This window comes from Lissotriton helveticus, chromosome 2_1, assembly GCF_964261635.1.
Source record: "Lissotriton helveticus chromosome 2_1, aLisHel1.1, whole genome shotgun sequence".
Classification (NCBI taxonomy): domain Eukaryota; kingdom Metazoa; phylum Chordata; class Amphibia; order Caudata; family Salamandridae; genus Lissotriton; species Lissotriton helveticus.
In genome coordinates this window covers 690,034,073-690,055,465 of record NC_136059.1, presented here as the reverse complement: position 1 = coordinate 690,055,465, position 21,393 = coordinate 690,034,073, and the positions used below count along the sequence as shown (strand labels likewise).

Here is a 21,393-nt window from a genome sequence, read left to right as displayed (position 1 = left end):
CCCCTTACCCCGGGGCTGTATCATTTTGAAAAGGAGAGAGAGGCCACGTGAACTCCCTCCCCAAGCCAATTTTGGCCCCGGGAATCTCATTCCCCGGGGCCTGTCTTTATAATAGGTTGATGCACACCAAGGCACCCACCAAGCACAACGATGTTGGCTGCAGGGGGAGCCCCAGGTACTCCGCAGCCCCAGCTGGCTCTTCGCATGGTGCGGGAGCCGGCATTGGGGGGAGCGGCTGCATTTGAGGTGCTCCCTCCAGGCAAGAGCAACATGTTTTTACAAGGCAGGGAAACAGAGCACAAGTCTGCTCCCAGCTGACAGGAGCATTTTCAAAGCTGGCGCCGGCTGGGAGCAGACTTAGTGTTTGCTCCCATTTGACAGGAGATTTGAAAATGGCTCCCGCCAGATGGGAGAAAACACAATTCCCTGCCCGCACCGGTGATGGCAGGGAAACTACTGTGGCCTGGCGATGGGCTCCCTGGGACACAGTAAGTGAGGCGGCCCAAGGGGCTGGGGACCCTGAGGCCATTAAAGACTCTGGGAGAGGGACCGCATGACCCCCACTTCTGTTTTAATTACGTTCCTGGGGATGGGTCCCCAGGGTCTCTTTAAGGCACAGGGAGGAGTGTCCCTTGGCCCCTTCCCCTTTTTTAAGGATTTTGGCACCAGGGGATAGGGTCCCCAGGGCCCTATCAGGCTTGGGGAGGGAGGTCACGTGCCCTCTGCCCTTTATTAAAATGGCAGCCCTGGGGCATAGGGTACTCTGGGACTTGTTGGGCTCAGAGAGGGGGACCACACTCCCACTCTCCCCCTCAAAAACCATGCGTCGCCCCGCACGGGTTCTGGCCCACCCCGGGGAAGGGGGGGTGTTTAATAAAATAAGTGACAGACCTCACACTTTATATTTTTGGCCCCAGGCCTAAGGGGAATGAGTCCCAAGTCCTAAGATTGCTGCCACTACTTCCTGGTTGAGATGGTGGCAGTTAGTCAGATCACAGTAGGGGAACTGTTGGATATGCGGATCCTCCGCGGCATGAATGATACAATTTTTCTCAGCCTTTATTTCTTCAAAACTACTGAACGATTTACACCGAAACACAAAAAGCACTCTTTCTGGACCAAGCTCTAGCTTTCTGCCAGATTTGATGTAAATCCATACAGTGGTTCGGGCTGTAGCTGTTTCTAAACTTCCTAGGAAAAAATGAATGGGGAAAATGTGTTTCCCCCTTTTTCTCAGCCCCGTCTTGACGGATCACCTCGAGACTTTCCATGTGCAAATGAGTCAAAAATAAACACAATATTGGAAAGTTTTGTGGATATTGGTCAAATAGCGCCAACATTATTAGCAACACAAAAAGGCATTTCCTCATGGAAACACTATCCTAACTATGGGTAATATATTCTCACTGCACAAACCACATATTGTAGTTATTATGAAAAAAAACATAGGTTACAGTGGTTTTATGTTTAGATGAGGTGCTAAGACCTTAATTTGTATTAAAAACAACCCCAGACATTTCTTGAACCCCCTACAGTTAAATTAACGTTATCAGCAGTTAAAATAATGTTATAGTTGTGTGTTGGATTTGTACACATGCTAATGTTTAAAAAAAAATTATGAAATATTTCACTGTTATAATTTAGTGAACTGACTAAACATTACACCCCGTACGCATAGCTTATGATCTCATGTATTACATACATATTAGTTATATAATGTATATGTAGATGTGCAGAGTGTAATATACAATTTAGTACCATTATTGAGAGTGGGGAGGGGCCATGACTTAAGAAAGGCATAGCCTTGAGTGAGTCAAGATGCCCTTCCTCTCCCCTCCCTCAACAAAGATAAGAAAGAGCATATTATAATCTGTGCATCTGCATATATAGTTTATGCCAAGCTATTGTTTGATGTATACTTCTTTTAGCAAGAGAGTTATTCAATACAAGGGTGCCAGTGGGTAAGTATGCGCGGCATGGCAAACCACATTGAAGAGACATTGTGATGTTGTTTCATTGTATAAAGTAATTGTTACATGCAATCTGCGAGGTAGTAAAATGTATTTTTCTCATGTCCGTTTTGTTGTACTGCGGTAATACATTCAAATGTGACCTTTACACTAATATAACACATGTGTGACTGTGTGTTTATTAGTATACTTGTTCTAAATAATTTGTTATTGGAATACACTTTGACTGCCATATATGAAGATTGTTAATATTAAATGTAAGGTTCTAATTGCCTTGTACAATTAATCGCAAATCATCTTCTACGCCAGTCTATGTTCCCACACTAATGTCATGATGCTACTCACTTAATCGATACTATAAATACAAATATGTACAGATATGGTGGCCTCATTCCTGTTTCTAGAGGTGCCCTATATTTCCTGATTTAGGTAACTTAAAAACAACCCTTCCTTGAGTTTCACGGTTTTAGAGGTAAAAGCAACCCTTGTGTATTATGTGTATGTGTTTTACTGTGTGCCTATTACTGATATAGATAAAATTTTCTCCTGAAAGCGGTTTACAGGTGACAAGAGCACAACTTCTCTCCTTTTTAAATCAATGACACCTACTCCTGTTTCTGTCTGCAGGTAGTGGAGGACATGCTAGAGGGCGAGGAGGAAGAGGATGACAGAGATGACAAGGTAATTATCTTTCCTAGCACTTGGGTACCAAGGGATGGGAGAATTTAGACTTGACACTGTTTTTACAGACAGTTAAAAAAAGGAGTTGAAGTGTTTTAGCCCAGAAAATTGGACAGAGCTGTTTATCATCCTAACAATGCCGTTGAATGTTGCACGAAGGGATAGAAGGCAATAAATCCTTTTCTTTTTTGTCCAGAGCTGGGTCAAATATTTCTTGCCAGGAACAAAAATAATTCGGCCTGTTTGGGATTTGATGGCTGTGGTGAAGATAACTGCAGTGACAACAATTTTTTGAAGGACAAAAATTTGTCCTGTCTTAGGTTTAACAAATAGCTGTGTACTTGAGAAGGAAAAATGGTGCAAAAATAACAAGCTGCGTTCTAACGGAAGACGAGCCTTTGTTTATATTTATTTAGTGTGCATCCTAAAATGGAAAACGGGTACTTCCTCTGTGATCATTGGCATTCTGTTTGGTGATTTGCTTTTGTGGAAAGTCTTAGTATGATTCTCCAGACAGTTAAGCAAGTCAATACCACTATTGTTTACAGAATTATCAAGTTGTGTGGGTAATGTGTTGTATTTTATTTGTGCATATTTTATACCATGCCAACAAGCATCTAGGAGGTCACTTCAGGGCACCTTACCCCTAGGCAAGAAAAGAAATGATACATGCAATCATGAGGTAACTTAAAAAAGCGTGTTCGGCAATCGAACAAAATGAATACATATCATACGACCACGAGAGGTACAGTTGGTGATTTAGATATGTTTTTAAGAAGTTTTTAGAAACTGTTGGAAATAAAAAGTTGTTTTTGCAAGCCAAGGAACCACACAGCAAGCAACAACCACAATGCGGGGTCAGGGGTTGTGACAATGGGGAGGCAGCCAAGGAAAGAAATGAAGCCCAACAGTAAGAAGAGATGGGCTCTATGGATCAGGAAAAATAGTATTTGAAAAAAGTATGCGATGTGTTTGGAGAGAGGAGGGCAATGAGAGGCTGGGCTTGCTCATGAAGGACAGGAGTAAACCCACAGATTTATTTTTCATGACAATGGTAAACGTGTCTTGGCCCTTAAGAACTGTACTATAGTTGCAGGTGCACATACACTGTCAGGAAGCATGTATAATAAATATTGCAGCACCTCCCTGCTGATGAGGAAACATCAAAGCAGGGCTCCATCAAATGCCGGGTTATATAGCTGTCGCGTAACTACCCCAGTGGCCAGGACACACCTCCTCCTTAAGTAGGTGTTTAAAAATGTGTGGGTATCTAGTCTCAGTGAAGCCTGCCATTCTAGTTCATAAAAAACAGCCCTCACTATCACTGCTTGATAGTAGTTTCGATCAGAGAGCGGTGCTGGTAGCAAGTGGTGCCACCACCAAGTTGTATGATCAAGCTCCAACAAAGGACCATATAAGGGAAAAAAATATATATGGACATATCTTCTTTTGGACAGTGCTGGAATAGAGTGGAAACCAGATGACATCTAATTTCAGCAGCTTGCTTGAGCCTATAGCATGTTCTTGGCCAACCCAGAGAATCACCACCCTTGGAGATAAGTGGAGTCTGCTGACATCAGGACACATGCAACGGCCGCTGCACACTCAAAATGCTTTACAGTGAGGAGCCGCGAAGAGCCGGGTTCCAGCACGATTGGCTATGTATCCATTACTTTGTGGACATTTGAGTTTCATGTGCCCAAATAGTTATGTTATGTTGCTGGGCACTTATAAAGCGTGCGGCTACTCAATGGAGTCGTAGCTTGCAGGGCCGGACTGAACATAACGGGCACTGGGCATTTCCCCGGTAGGCAGCTAGGGTGGGGGCAAGTTTTGGGCCCCTGGGGGGGCCGTTTTTGTTACCGGGGTTAGCAATAACGGCCCCCAGTAGCAAAATCGGGCGAGACCGCCCCTTGCAAACTGCTCGGCTGCACTCCCCCTCACCGCAGGGAGTGGCAGCTGAGCAGTTTGCCAGGGCCAGCTTCTGTTCCCAGTCCGGCCCTGGTAGCTTGTAGCAGTTGGATAAGAATGGGCACTGCTGGAACCTCAAGCCCTAGCACTACACCCAGTGGCCCACCCACACACTCAAAGCAAGCCTCTGCAATGTAAGTTCTCAGGTTGCTAGGCTGCTAATCTTGATCTAGGATGTTTTGACTTTCTCAAGCTTGGGCCGTGATATATGTAGGTGAACGGATGCTCTGTAGAAATATCTAGTATTCTAGTTATTCCCTCTTTGTAAATATACTAAAATTTATCTGTTTTTCATGTTTAAGTCTTTTAATTGAAATCACAACTATATGTTACTATACACCATCATTATCACAACACCCTCTTACATTAAGGAAGTCAACTCTAACATCACGAGTAATCGTTATCATGTGAATTTATTTGAACAACGTGGAAAATTCTGTTGGTGTAAATGATGTTTAAATATGCATCTGAACAGGTAACTTTTTTCTCCTTTGGGAAAATATGGAGTGTTATCAAACCTTTCCAATTTTGGAAAAGCTGCTTTGGTACAACGTATTTCAGAGCCCCACTCAAAAATAGGTTTTGTATTTTGTACATTCCCTATCCTCTAGCAACACAGCCATGTTTAAGGCCATTCGTGCCAAATTTGGGCACTTTTGTCGACTATTGTGCTGGAGCAGTATGGCACCTGCCTAAAGTAGAATCAATGTAGCACCATCCTATCTCTCATAGGAGTAATTTAATGTAGTCTTCCTTAGCGGGAAATTACCTGCAAAATGATTCCAAATACCAAAAAAGTTACGTTTGCAGGTGTTTATTTCATTGTGCATGGCCAGCTGTACTGATATGCTACCAACCTCACCATTAACTCTAAACCTGCAAATGGGGAAATTCCACCACACTAGCAGACTTTCTGCTTTCATAAGTGCACCTTATTAACGTAAAATCCCACCAGTTCTTGTGTGTCAATTAGGTTGTAGAATTTATATTTTTTTATTTTACATTTTTGACCACCTGCAGAAGATTTCCCATTGCTTAGTGGGAACTGACAAGGTACGTTTGGGTATTCCGGCATCTTCAGTATTCTAAGCAATTTAACAGAGGACCAAGAGTGGGGATGGGATGGACATAAAAAGAGGAGTTTGTAACTCACGGGTCACTGTGTATGTATATATGCATGCACACTCAAAGCACTTTTGTACCATGTGTGGCGAGGACGGAGCAGGCTGGCCATGCTGCATGAAACTGCAATCCGTAGAAGTGAAACGATAGGACCATGCCTTTCTAACAGATCTCAACACAGCAATATTGGTACATAGCAAACATGTAACTATGGTTAGTACCTAATAAGCACACTGCAGTAATACAGCAGTTTCTGACTAGAACTAGATTTTGCAGGAGTTTTACTTTAAGACAAAATTGAAGCCCGCCAACAAATGCCAGATTTGTCAACAGGGCCAGGTTGGAAGATGGAGAGGTCTGGGTTTGTCACTTTCTGATCTCATTTCTAGTAAATATCAAGACATCAACCCTGGGACAGGTACTAAAATGGCTCCAAACAAAATACTTTAACAAATACTGTGCACCGTACTAAATTATTTACAGGTTCTAGAGTGCCTCAAGATGCCTTCTTCTTGGGTCTGCAAGGACTTAAACAACCTGCAGTGACTGGGAAAGCCATGATGGTTTAACCGGATACAGATTAACTTGCACCCAAGCCAAGATACCTCTGCTACCTATATCGTCAAAATGGGTACATTCTCCAGGTGCAAACTTGATGTTGCCACATTGCATTTTGAGGCCTTTCCTATGGGCGATATGTTCAGGCACACAATTGGGGTACTGTTTTTATGAGGAGAAGTGTAGGAACATTTGATGCTAGAAATGTTGTGGCTCCCTAGTAATTGCTAAACTTTCCCTTACAGAAATGTGAGGAAAGGCATGATATTTGACAGCGTATTACATTTGCCTGGCATTCTGGGTAAAAAACGAAGGGGGATCAATGTAGGGGAATTCATGCAAGACACACCACCCAGGACATCACTGGATAGCTGGTTTTCAGAAATGTATAGGTTTGGTAGGTTCCCCTCTTGGCAGCCAGGATCTTCTCCTCCAGTAACCTCCAAGTGGGCTCGAGCAGAAGACATCATCCATATATAAAATACTTACGAAAATGTTTAAGGTTCATCTCCCAGCCCTATGGCTTCCGGGTCTAATAATACCCCAAACATCTACAAATATACTTAGTGTTACAGGAAGCTTCAAGCTAATATAAAATGACATCCATCTTTGATTGAATGGTTACTACATTCAGGATTACATATGAGATTACTAACACTCCATTAAATAGCAGCATATAAACATGATACAGGCAGATTTTAAGTTTGTTTTCACAATGAGTAACTCCTACAGAGATGTACGAATAACCACTATTCCAAAGCTCAGTATCTAGGGCACATTTAAAGCATGCATAGGTTTTCCTCATACCCATTTTTCATCAATTACAATTTACTTTATGAATTGATGCATGATTGGTATACAATGAAATATCATTATAAGCTGTAGCTCAGTTGTTGGCTCTGGGTCAGCCGCGGCCGGTAGTGGGAGTACCTGCCGGGCGGTGACGTGGGGAGGGGGAGGGGCAGGGTGGGGATAGTAATGTATGGATTACGGACCTTAACAGGTAAGTAAACATATAAATATATAAAACAGATTTTGCTGCGCGCACAGCATCGCATTTGGTGATGCAGTGCACGCAACGAAATTCGTTTTATTTATTTATATGTTTAGTTACCTGTTAAGGTCCGCAATCCATACATTACTACCCCCCACCCTGCCCCTCCCCCTCCCCACGTCACCGCCCAGCAAGTACTCCCACTACCGGCCGCAGCTGCTCTGGGTATCTCATGTTTTTAGGCAATCAACAAATGCTATATTACATGCAGCCAGAATGGTCTGATAGGCATAATGGTATAGTAATTTTGTAAATCAGCATCATATAAAAATATTACAGATGACAACATTGCCTCCTATTTCTTTTTTCCCTATGTTTTTTTACATATCTTTTTATTGCAGCGGTTACTTTCTTTAGGATCTTGGGTGAGCTACACAAAAGACCTTTCTGAATTTAGAATGTTGTCGAGAACTACAAATAGATAGAACCCATAAAAATAGGGAAATAATGACTACCACTTACAAAAATGCAAAATCAGTTTTAAATAAAAATATTTTTTTCCACAGCTCTGCCTGTTTCTGAAAGCTTGAAAATGATATTCTTAGCACAGTAAGCTTCCTGTTGTTGCAAATTTTTTTTAAAAACTGTACACTTTCTTTCACAGCACTTTTTCCCATTCCTTTAAAAAAAAATCAAAATTGGGGGGCGTGGCCAACTGCCGAGCATGGTGGCAGCCTGATCCGGGAGCTCCCCGCAGCATAACGGCCCTTAAGTACAATCCTTCATATATCCGTTCCATCGCCTGCCCGAAGTAGTGGCGCTGACTCCAGAACCTGTGCGGCACACTCCGGTCCGATCCCGAAGCAAATCGGAGACCGGGAACTGCTCCGTTCACCACTCCCGACCTGCGGCCTGCGCCTGCCTGGAGGCACCGGCCTTGCGTGCGGAGGGGGTCCCGGCGGAAGTGCGCCCTGTCCGGACTCGGCGGAGTGGACGCCCCCCGCCCTCCCCCCCCTCCTTGTGGTTCATCGGCGAGGGTCTCTCCGACCCTGCACGTTACACCTGGCAGCCCCTGGGTAACAGCGGCACCCTGAACTACTGGACTAGGCGGACTGGAGGTGAGATCTACAGAGTACGCAGTCCGCGACCCTGCAACGCCGGCGGCCGCCATCTTGGGTGCACGGCCGGCACAGTTCTCCTGAGGCCGGACGGCTCGCACTGAGGGAGGTGACGTCTCTGTGTGGGAGCGCCTGTACTTGACTTCCCACCGATGGTTGACGGGGGAAGAAAAATACCCTAAGCCCCTGGCTCCTGACACGTTTGCCCGCAGTGAATCTGGCCGGAAGGGACTAGCGCCTGGAAAACGCGCGACACCTCCCGCACTGAAGACGCCGTGCCATAGCTGCTGAGGCGCATCAACCGGCTCTGGGGTGAGGGGCTTGCCACCGCTCCGACACAATTGCACTTTAATAGCCGCTTGGCCCTGCACTATATGATCATTCAGCACAAGCGCTCTCTAAACAAGTGAGAGGGCCGACCTCTGTACCACGCTGACGAGGCACTCTCTGACCAGGCAGTGGTTGGACCGGGTGAAAGACATTCTACTGGGCACGATATCTACAGTCCGGTCTATAGCTGAGGACGTTGTGTGGAGCGGTCTGGGGTCCTGACACCGGCTCGGACAGACCTGATTGTATACCCCGCCCCGGACCTGCGGAATCAGCCCCGCGGCTAGTTGAATTGTGGTGCCACAGGGGCCGCTATACTCGGCCCCCCCCGTAATCCAGAAATTCCACGCCATGGCGGGTAAGGGGACTAGGAGCACCTCGACACAGGCTAAACTAGATAAATTCGCCTACTCACAACACGGACACTCCCAGGCGAGTGGGCGGCATTCTGCGGGCTCTCCTCCGGACGCGGAAGGGGCCAAAAAAGTGACTCTGGAAGATGTAATGAGAACCCTCACGGCGGTGCAGACGACGGTGGGGTCCATCTCCTCAGAAGTTACCCTATTGCGGGCGGACCTCCAGAAAATGTCGGAAAGGGTGTCCCAGGTTGAAGTGGTAACGAAAGCGCTGGTGGAAGACACTTCAGACTTGCAAGCAGCAATGGAGCGCATGGAAAAAGTCAATAAACAACTACAGGAAAAGCTCGACGACCAAGAAGGACGCTCCAGGAGGAACAACATACGCATCCTTGGCCTACCGGAAACAGAGGGGAAGGGTGCGATGGACTTATACGTCGAGGACCTTATCAAAAATGAACTGCGACCGAAAGGCCTATCTAACTTTTTCTCAGTCGAAAGGGCACACCGAGTACCTGGCGGAACGCCCAAACCTGGGGCCACGCCGAGACCTGTACTGGCCAGGCTTTTTAATTTTAGAGACAGAGACGCAATCCTACAGACGGCCAGGAATTCACCGCCTGTAAAAATCCAGAACTCGACTCTGGCCTTCTTTCCGGACTATACGGCAGAGGTGGCCAGGCGCCGGAAGTCCTTCACTGAGATCAAAAAGGCCCTGCGAGATAAAGACCTGCAATACTCGATGCTGTTCCCCGCCAAACTGCGGATTGTGGCCGAGGGAAAGGCTTGGTTCTTCGACAACCCGGAGGTGGCACGAGACTGGCTCGACGGATGGCGACAGGTGGGGCATCCCCGGCGCCCACGGAGAGACCGACAAGATCACCACAGCGGCGGACCGACGGAGCAGAGGCCCGTGAATCCTTCCCGCGGGGAAGGTGACGCAGAACTGGGATCGGATTTGGAAAGAGACCCATTTGATTCAGGACAGCCGGCTGACATTTGAGTAAAGCATTGCCGACCCGTTCACGTCTTTGGAACATATTGAACTCTGGAGTTGGCGGAGCTGAGTAGGGTAGGCATCGGCCGGTGCCTGTAGGGGACTCACCAACTCCACGTGCAAGTAAGATAGTTGGGGACGGGATTAAGCACTCTGCCAAGTTGGGGATGCGGGCGGGGTATTGTCCGTGGTGCAGGGGAGCAGGGAGGTGGGAGGGAAGAGGACTTAGGTTGTTCTTGTTCTTGTTCTTTATGTACACGTTTTTGGTTCTAGTCATCACTCACTTCACATATCATGCATCCATCCTAGGTGGCGGCACGCTCCTTGACAGCATCGCTCACTACACACGCTCTGGAGCCACCCTGGGCCATAGCATGCTCCTCGTTATCATCACGCTGGTCACCAACACATTGCTGATGATACTCTCGCCACGATCCCATGGCTAATTTACTTCAGCCACCACCCGCTGGAAATGCCGCAGTAACGGTGGGAGTGCCCCCTCTGCGCATGCTCACATGGAACGTCAGGGGGTTGGGTGACAAAATAAAGAGGGGCCTGGTGCTGCAGGCTATTAAACGACAGGGCCCAGATTTGGTTCTGCTCCAGGAAACACACCTTACGGGTACAACATGCAAAGCGCTTGATAGGCGCGGATACAAGATGGCGACGCATGCAGATTTCACTTCAGGGTCCAGGGGGACGGGAATACTTCTGAAGAAATCGTCACCCTTTCTACTCACGCACCACACTACAGACGACCAGGGGTGCTTCGCAGCGATACATGGCCAATGGGAGGGTAAACCGATTAATGTGATATCAGTCTACATTCCCCCGGCACTACACTCCGTGACGTTACCTGCACTGGGTAAATTCCTGCTGGACCTTCCTGAGGGTGACACAATCATTGGGGGGGACCTGAATGCCATCATGGACTCGGCGTTGGACGCCTTTCCCACTAGAGCCCGCTCAAGGGGACCTTCACCTCTTCCTGAATTTTTAGAAGCGTTGGGCATTGTAGATATATGGCGACATTTACATCCCACAGCAACCCAGTACACCTTTTACTCTGCAGTCCACAATAGCCTGTCTCGCATTGACTACTTTTTGTTCCGGGGGGGGGGATTGGGCACGGTTGACACGATCGACATTCTACCCAGGGGTATATCTGACCACTCGCCAGTCACTCTCACCCTTACTACTGGGGAACAAAAATGCGCGAGGACCTACCCCATTTATCCGAATTATCTAAAGATTCCTAAATTGAGACGAAAATTGAAACTAGCAACGACACAATACTTTGCGGAGAATGGTGGCTCAGTGTCCTCCCCGTCGATTCTATGGGAGGCCTACAAGGCCGTCCTGCGAGGGGTGGCAATTACAGCTATTACGGGGCACAAGCGTGATTCCCGGAAGGAGCTCACAGAACTAGAATTAGCACTCCACGATGCCAACACGGCGCACATGGCGGACCCTTCCCCGGCTAGGACACACACGCTAAAATTACGACAGCAGCAGTACCAGGCATACCTGAGAATGACCGAGAAGGGCTACATGGCAAACACCAAACATAGGATTTATGAAGTGGGCGACAAGGCGGGGAAAATGCTGGCGTGGCTGGATAGGAGAGAGGGAGGCGCGAGGGGAATTAGGAGGCTCATTAGTACTGACGGCCGCGTAATAACACACCCAGAAGACATAGTGCACGCTTTGGCACGTCATTTCCACACAATATACCCAACTGGCGGCGGCGTCGCTGGAGGACATTGTCCTCCCCGGCATACAGCCGGAGGCTGCACAAGAGTTAGAAGCAGATCCTTCAGAAGAAGAAATCCAATTGGCGATACATTCACTACAATCGGGCAAAGCCCTGGGACCTAACGGACTTCCGGTGGAATGGTATAAGTCGATGGCGTCAGACCTCAGTGGTCCCCTGCGGGACATGTACCTGGACAGTAGGGAACGGGCTGAACTGCCATTGGATCAACGTACGGCCACGATCGTGGCTATACCTAAACCAGGTAAACCCCCGGAAGACTGTACCTCATATCGCCCGATATCATTGTTAAATGTGGAAGCCAAAATACTGGCTAAACTTCTGGCCAGCCGCCTGATGCCACACTTGAGTACCCTGATCCACCCCGACCAGTCAGGCTTTATGCCCCATAGGAGCACGGCACTGAACCTCAGGAGGGTTCATGGGGTGATGGCGAGATCACACCTTCTCACTGAGAGGGCAGTGATCCTTTCCCTAGATGCGAAAATGGCTTTCGACCTAGTGGAATGGGAATACCTCTTCGAGGTGCTCGCACGTATGGGCTTTGGATCGAAATATATAGCCTGGATACGGCTACTATATACTAATCCAGTGGCACAGGTGGTATCTAATGGCCACATCTCCCCGACGTTCCCGTTGAGCAGAGGTACTCGACAGGGGTGCCCTCTATCGCCCCTGCTTTTCGCATTAGTGCTCGAGCCTTTAGCTATCCTGATCAGACGCACGCCCTTGTTTAGAGGCATTCAGTGGGAGGAGGGTTGGGAAGACAAGGTCTCCCTTTATGCCGACGATATGCTCATTTACATGGTCGACCCTGATAACGGCATCCCAGCCCTTCTGGACATTTGCAACACTCATGGGGCGACTTCGGGCTATACCCTTAACTGGTCAAAATCCATAATCTACACACTGAAGGGCCCGGCGCCGGAACTACCGACCGACTGCCCTCTGGCGGAGCCGGTAACCTCCTTCAGATACTTGGGCATTATCATTGTGCCCTCTGAAACAGATTTCTTCACTAGCAACCTAAAACCACCACTAGACCGACTGCGAGCTGATGTTAAACACTGGGCGACCCTGCCCCTCACCCTCTTGGGGCGCGCAGCCTTATTCAAGATGATGGCACTCCCCAGATTTCTGTATGTGCTGGAAAACACCCCGCATCTTGTCCCTCCACGCTACTTCTCACAGATTGCGGCGTTGGTCTCCGCTCTCCTCTGGAGCAATGGTACAGCGCGAATAGCCTATGACAAATTGGTTAAAAGTTGGTATGAGGGGGGAATAGCACTTCCCAACATTCAGATGTATTACTGGGCGGCTCAACTTAAAATAATTAACCAATGGATCCACGCCCCGAGACACGACCCGGCATACAAGGCAGATTGGGCGCAATTGGGGACAGATTCCATGCTGTCGGTACTGTATAGTAAACCGCGACTTAAACGTCTGCGCGGCCCGACACGACACACTGCCACCCTTTGGCATACAGCACAGGCACGACTGGGCTGGACAGGCAGGATAACCAAAATGACACCACTGTGGGACACGAAATCACTGGGCAACCTTAGAACATGCAAGGGTTTCACACAATGGGACCAAATAGGTATCTCCACGGTGGGGGACCTTTGGGACAGGGACACAGTGGTACCATTCTCGCAACTTCAACAGCACTATGACCTCAGACCCACTGAAACGTTTCGTTATGTCCAAATTAGACACGCACTGCTCCAAGCGGTACCGCAGGGCACTGCTCTGCCGGAATCCTCGCCGCTTGAAGACAGACTGTTAACGGAGTATATGCAACAGAGCGCCACGTCCCTCACTTACAAAAAATTAATCAACAACTTAAAAGACCCCACGGCAAAACTTAAGGAAAGATGGGAGGGGGAGATAGGTATGATGGATGACTCGGAGTGGAATGAGGCCTTGGCTTCTCCGAGGGAAATAGGCATTTCGGCCAAATTTAGACTGGTGCAACTAAAAATCTTACATCGCATTTACTACACCAGGACGCTGCTCCACAAAATACACAGAGCGCCCACTCCCTTTTGCTTGAGAGGTTGCGGGGAGGAGGGAACACTGTTCCACACACTCTGGGACTGCCCCAAAATACAGGGGTACTGGGCACGGGTAATGCGCACCATATCCCAGACACTTAAGATTTCCACTATGCCAGACCCGCGTAAATGCCTTCTGAACATTTGGGACCCCACTGACCTGAACAGATATGGTATCATCTGGGCCACACTTGCCATGACAGTAGCAAAACGTGATCTTGCAAAGAAATGGGGGGCTCCGGACGTGCCCACTGTGGACAAATGGGCTGAAAACATGGACTTCCTAATGGTCACGGAAAGAGCTGTGTATGTCCTTCGGGCTGCCCCCAAAAAATGGAACAAAGTGTGGACAAACTGGAATGTTTATAGGGGGGAAATCTGTGAGCCCTTACCGGAGGATGATGACCTGGATTCTGAGGGGGAGGAGGAGTGATGGCTGAGACGGGGGATTATGCTTTTCGATACTAATTGTGCTGGAGTGATGGGTTCGTGGCAATGTGTCCAGACACAAGGGCGAAGGAGCGTGGTTGGGTAAGGAGAAGTATGCGACCTAATTAGAAGTGATGACACCAAGTTGGGATATGGGGGGGGAATGTTTCTTAAAATGTTACACAACAGTTTCGTAGGTTGGGCACCATAGCACTGCTACTTGACATATTGAGCACTATTGGTAATATATATTTGATGTATGGACCTACAAGAGTAGGATTTAGACAGACAAATTGTGATTGTGTCATAACGGGAATGTTACTGATTATGATTCTGTTTTAATGTTATGTAAACCTGACTATGACGAATATATGTATCGTTCTCACTGAGTGCACCACCTTTTATATTAATAAAAGAGATTTAAAAAAAAAAAAAAAATCAAAATTGTTATATGTTGGATATTTTCTTAATTCCCTCAAGAGAATCCATAAACCTGGGACACCTTTAGAATCCTAACGTGTGGGAAAAAAAGGACGTAGATCTAGACACTTTTTGTAGAAAGTAAGCCATCAAACAAGTGTTCAGCACTGGGGTTTAAAAGCCTCAGCAGTTCACTAACAATTGGTTAATTCGTTTTTTTGGGGGGGAAGACATTTTAATAATTGATACATTTTCACTAACATATTCAATTTAGATGTTGTGGTTTTATGAAATCTGTTATTTTATAAACTTGGTTTGGACTTTGAAGTTCGTTGTATCATTTGACTGAAATGCTGTGCACACTGTTACTTGCACAATGATTCTATTTTCCTAGAATATATCCTTGCTACTCCACCAAATAATCAAATATTAGTTAAGGATACATTATGGGAAACCTGTTTACCTTGAGTCAGTGTGCATTTGTGTCAGATAAGTTACTACCTCAAACGTGCAAATACCTAGCATACTCCTCCCAAACTTGCTTTTCAACTGCTCCTTGTTATGTCTCACCTGCGGACAGTGCCAGCTGTCTGGTTGCGAAAGACCTATTGTGAACTTATAGTGGGCTTACAATCGCCCATTGCTTATCATTGGTTGGCTTTAAAATCACCCTCATTTGCTTTCTTCTCATTTAACAGATTGCCTTCATCTTTTCATGTTTGTCCATCCCTTATAGCATTGTCTGTTTAGGATCCTTTTGATTGGCTGATTTGTATCCTTCCACTGCTTACATTTGGAGAACTACTTTTTTCATTTCATTTAGCAACAAATGTTGTTTCTTCATAAAAAAACGATGGGCTGTAAATACTGTGAATGACTTACAAATGTTGTCTAAAGGATACGTGTAGTATGTATGTTAAATTATTTGAAAATACTAAAAAAAATCTAAAATCAGAAGAATATAATTAAATTACTTGATCTTTTAGAAAAAAATGAGTTGACTAAATAATTATCAGCTTGGGTATTCAGTTGATGTTTAACTTTCTAAAAGTAACATTTTCAGAATTGCAACTTGAAACCTGACTTTACCATTAAACAAGGTATAAAATTACAATTCATTTGAGTGGAAACATGATATTCCTACCTGCTCCCAATCAAAAGTTTTCACTTATTAAATGTAATACGATATTTAGTTTATCTTCAGTTATTTTGCTGATGAAGTATTGTTGTATGGCTACCATTCCTCTAGAAAAAATGAAATGGAAATGGAAAAAATATGTAATTGGTTATCACCATTTGTATACATACTTGTGTTTGAATCCTTTGCAAAAGAAAAATATTATTTTTAAAAAATAAGGTAACCCTTGTGCTTTCCTATGAGAGAGGTAGACCTTACGGTAGCGAAAAAATAACTTAGGAATTTTTCACTACCAGGACATGTAAGACTTAAAAGTACATGTTCAATTTTTTAGGGACACTGCACCCTGCCCTAGGAGCTGTTTAGGGCTTATCCGAGGGGTGACTTGTATGGATTTAAAAGGAAGGTTGATGTCTGGCAAAAAAGTTTCTTTTGCTGGGTCAGAATGGCAGTTTAAAACTGCACACAGGCTGCAATGGCAGGCCTCACACGTGTTATAAAAGGGCTATTTAAGTTGGTGGTACAAGAAGTGATGCAGGCCCACTAGTAGCATTTAATTTACAGGCCCTGGGTACATGCTGGACCACATTACTGGGAACTTGTAAGTAAATTAAATATGCCAGTTGGATGTAAGTTGTTTCATGTTTAAGGGAGTGAGCACAAGCACTTTAGCACCGGTTGGCAGGATGAAGAAAATAGAGAGTCCTAAAAGCAACAAAAACGAATTTCAGGAACAGGAGGAGAGAAGGCAAAAGATTTGGGGAAATACCACCCTAAGGCTGTCCTGTATAACAGACTTCCTTATTCTTTTACTTCCACAAACGTTTGTGCTTAGTCCCCTATTTCTCACTATATATACAAACTGGCGAGCATTCCAACCTGCCTCATCGCAGATTATCCTTTTGTAACATTCCTAAATTTGCCTCTGCACAAGCCCAGATGCAATTGGACATTCCATTGGGTTATCCACTGTTGGAAACGTGAGCAACAGGATCTTTTCATGATCGTGACCTGTCATACAATCGACCGCCATTCTTCGTATTCTGTCCATTACCTTTCAATCAGTTTCTTCCATCTTTGGTACTGTCCTTACGTGTGCAACAATTTGTCCTGCCCCATCCATTCTTGACCCATATACGATTGTGTGCACCCTCATCATGTCCTGTCTTGACCCATGCAGATTTTTAGCATGTCTTAGCCCTACATTTACCAAAGCATGTACATTATGTTTTACACCTGCAGGGACAGGGTTTCTGCTATTCCACAGCAACATCAACTGTAGGGCCATTGGGCAGAGGTCTGTAGGAGGCTACCATTGCAGGCTCACTGGGTGACGCTAACTCGCTATTTACTACTGCCTACTGTCATTTCAGCAAATTCTGTACAAGCTTAAAATATGTGTGCATGGTCAAAAAGAGTCAATCTTACACCGAAACAAAGGACAGGCGTAAACTGGTATCTGTAAAGATAGACTACAGCATGTGGGTAGGAAAGCAGCCAGACACCGAGACATCACAGACATTTAGGCCTTTTAAGCAGTTCTACAAAACTGCACACCACAGTGGCCTGCCACAGCGCACGCGCGCGCGCGCCGCGAGAGTGGAAGGAATCTCATTATTTAAGAGACGAAAACTGTACCTTAAGTTATAGCCTTGACCTTTTCTTCTCCTAAAGATGCATGGTTATATACAGTGCAAGAACTTACACGCCAGCAGCAAGCATTAGAAGTGTCAAAAATTGTCCGTGATTTGTAATCCCCTTAATAGACATTTTTTTTTTTTGCTAGGTAGCCTAGACATGAGCAAGAATCTCTTTAGCAAAATTCAACATTTCCGGTCGCGAGGGGCGGTGATGGACTAGAACATTCTGTTTGAAACAATTTCTGCTTCCAGGACGGAGGCGCGCGCGCTGTTGTTAATGGTAAATGATACAAGCCCTGCTCACTCCTGGACGTAGATGGTGATTTATTGTGAAGGTCAGACATGCTGCTGTAAAGAGCGTGTGTTTTCCCTCGCTGTGCCTGAATCGGCTCCTTGGTTTATTACCAGTGTTTCCCGCGTGAGGCTGCTCGGTGGTTAGAGCCACCGGAAGGGCACCGTCCTCAGCGGGCCGCGCTCTTTTACAGCTGTCCGCCGGCAGCAAAATACCACCTCGCGCCCGCTGATCATAGCATTCCATCTAATTCCGGTGAACCACACTTGATTCTGGGGTTGGAAGCTGTGAGCAGCAGGGAGGCCATGCCCTTGTGCAAACTTCCTTCGAGTCACTCTGAAAAGGAAGGCAGTTATCCCTAACATGACACGCACACTACCCCCAGCGATGGGTCAACCTTCAAGGCTGTTTGTAATGTATTGCAATTGCATCTAGTGCCTACTAACCCTGGCGAGGCGTTAAAAGCACTTTATGCTGAGTGAACTGCTCCAGAGCACAGGCCAGTGGGTAATACAGTGGTTATTTGGATCACTCATGTGCTCTCAAGGAAACCATTCCATGCATTTGCTCTAGTTTCTTTGTGGTAGATTACATTAACAGGATGTTGCATGAGATCATTAGCAGGGGCTATGTGAGTTCATCCAAATGATTATGGCAAACATGCATGAGACACAGAGAGGAGAGGTGTACAGAGGACTAAAAACAAGGAGAGGGTTAGAGGGAAAAAGGGAGAAGCAACACTAAAGTCAAGGCTTAATTTTCATGTCATCTGGGGTTGCGAAACTGTAGAAAGGAATGACATTATTTGCATGTATGAAAGTGCAATGTTAGCTACTTTTCACAGGCACTGCAACCAGGCAAACAGTCTGACTGCTGGGCTGCCACTAGACCACCCCTTCAGCAAGGACAAGTAATCAGCTCCGACAGCGGAGGAATAAAGTAATGGCTGGTTGCAAATACAGTGAAATATTAAGAACTTTAGGGAGCAGGGTAAACAATGCAAATATCAAAAAGATTCAGCAAATTCTGTAGCAGATGTCTTCTGGTGTTCACCCTTAAAGTATGTCTCTGTAACCGGGACCCCCATGCGCGCCCCGCACTAGGGCGCGAACCGACCTGGTGTGACCCCCCCCTCTTCTCTCCTCAGCCCCCGCATGCGGCTACATGGACTGGACACGAAAGATTCAGTTGCGACGACCAAAGATGATGGGCCCTTTAACTGGACAGAAGGTATGTTGGAGGAGGAGCCAGCACGTCGGATAAAAGAAGACTCCGAAAAGCACCAGGTGTGTTATTACACCGGAGGATTGGTCAGTGAGACGGAGAGCGGAGTGGCGGGAAGCAGCGAGGACGAGCGGAGCAGCGGAGGACGAGGAGACGGGAGGAAGGAGTGGAGCGACAGCGTGCGGTGGATCAGCGAAGCCAGCCTAGCGGAGGAGGAGGAATCACCGACCTTGGACCGGAGAAGATATCAGAACGCCGGTATTCCAGTGGACATCACAGAGACGACGGGAGAACCCGACGGGAGAGCAGCGGACCAGAAGGACCAGCCTGGAGGCCAACACCACGTTCCGCCCAGCCGTACGCCAGGAGGGGTACGGCTATCAGAGGTGCGTGACCGCTTCCTGGGTTGGTGTAAAAAGAGAGCACGGCGCCTTACTCAAGTTAGGGATAAGCACCCTGATACGCTCCCGGGTTACCCTCACCTTCACCTTCCCTCCCTAGTGTATTAAGGGCGTGACTCCGACAGTTGTAACAGCACTAGGTGATTCCCCACGGCCCCTCCCCTGTGAAGCATTGAAAGACATTCCTGTATTTCTGATACCCGCCTCTCTTCTGTTTCCCCTTTTCGGTGTAGGCGAGGGTGGACAGCACGGAGCCTCCGGAGCCCAGAAGAAGGAGGAGCCCCGTCCGCAGGAAGGAGGAGGGAATACTCCGGAAGACCCGAGGAGAACGGAGTAGATCTCCCCGCAGAGGAGCGGCCCGAAAGACCTGTACCGATGTTTTGTATGAACAAATAAATACTGGAATCACAAAAACCCGACTCCTGCCTTTTCCTAGTCCCGCCGCTACAGTGGTGGAGAATGCGGGCATAATCACCGTCTGTACCACGACGATGGAAGGAGTCGTTCAAGCCCTGGTGCAAGGGCAGGAGAGATTGGAAAGGCTGGCTGAACAGCAGTTACGAGCTGCGGAAGCGGACAGAGAGTTGATCAAGACAGCTGTGGCCGCCCGAGCGCTGGACCCTCCCCTCGCTTCGGGACCGGTCTCCGTGAGCAACATACCGCACTCCATAGGAGGCGTCTCTCTACAGAAGTATCAACCAGGCGAAGATCCGGACGCCTTCCTGCTAAACTTCGAGCGGGCAGCCAGAGCCTGTGGCTGGCCCGGGGTGAAGTGGCCGTTCTTCTTGGCCCCGTTATTGGTCGGGAAAGCCCAGGCTGCCTATCAGGTGGCGAACCCAAGAGGAGACACCCCGTACTCGGACATTAAAAGAATCATCTTGGACCATCTGGGCCTAGACAGAGAAGCTTATAGGCTCAGGTTTAGGAGAGAAAGGGGAATTTCCGGAGAGACGCCGAAAACTCTCTTTGTTAGGTTGAAGATGGCCGCGGACAAGTGGCTTAGCCCCAATGAAAGTACTAAAGAGGAAATCATGGACCGCATCTACCTTGAGCAGTTCCTCGAAGCGTTACCATTTGCCACGCAAAGATGGCTAAAACAGCACCATGACCTGACAACCACCCAGGCCGTCGAGATGGCCAACACCTTCTCCCGAGTGCAACAAAAACCCCTACTGCCAGCCGAGTCAGAAAAACAGAAACCCAACTTCCGAATGGAGAAAAGACCAATGAGGAACCCCGAACCCCCGAGACCTCGGACCTGGAAAAACTAACCCCTCCCTCACAGTGGGCCTCAGTGTTTTGAGTGTGGGACCTGGGGTCATATTGCGAGACTATGTCCTAGGAGAAAACCGGCAGAGGAACCCATGGAGGTGGGGTACTTGCCTCGCACCGTCCTATATTCGGCGGAAATGGGAAACGCCTACCGAGTAAGTATGAGGATTAACGGTAACCCCGTGCAAGCCCTACTTGATTCAGGCTGCCGTCAGTCGGTGGTACAGGCTCACCATGTGCATCCCCAGCAACTAGTCCCCAAAGAACAGGTGTACATACGTTGCGTCCACGGGGACGTGAAACCCTACCCCGTAGCCGTGATTCCCTTGAGACCTAAGGAAGGCCCCCCCTCCCGAGTAAGAGTCGGGGTATTACCCACACTTCCAGAAGACCTGATCATAGGTACCGACAATCCGGCCTTTCTGACAATGTTTAAACGGAGCATGGGCATGGGGAAAAGGATGAGGGAGACCACAGGAACACAGTCGGAGGCAGCAGCATTGACCTCCCCAGACCCGTGGAACTTAGACCGCAGTTTCCTATTCGCGCAGGCCAATGATGCAACATTGTTCAATGCCTGGGAGAGCCCACACCAAAATCAGGGACTGGTTCCCATAAGATATCCTCGCCTGTTCATCAAGAATGGACT

The 21,393-nt window shown here is 47.3% G+C and overlaps 1 protein-coding gene across 3 annotated transcripts in view; it reads left to right on the top strand.

Annotated features, from left to right (window-relative positions):
* The window catches only part of MCTP1 (multiple C2 and transmembrane domain containing 1), a 2,466,151-nt gene that overhangs the window by 2,254,602 nt on the left and 190,156 nt on the right, over positions 1-21,393 (top strand). For all 3 annotated transcript variants that reach the window (XM_078675397.1, XM_078675396.1, XM_078675394.1), the window contains one exon: positions 2,598-2,651. In XM_078675397.1, coding sequence (XP_078531523.1) covers positions 2,598-2,651 — 54 coding nt within the window. The remainder of the gene's footprint in view (positions 1-2,597; positions 2,652-21,393) is intronic.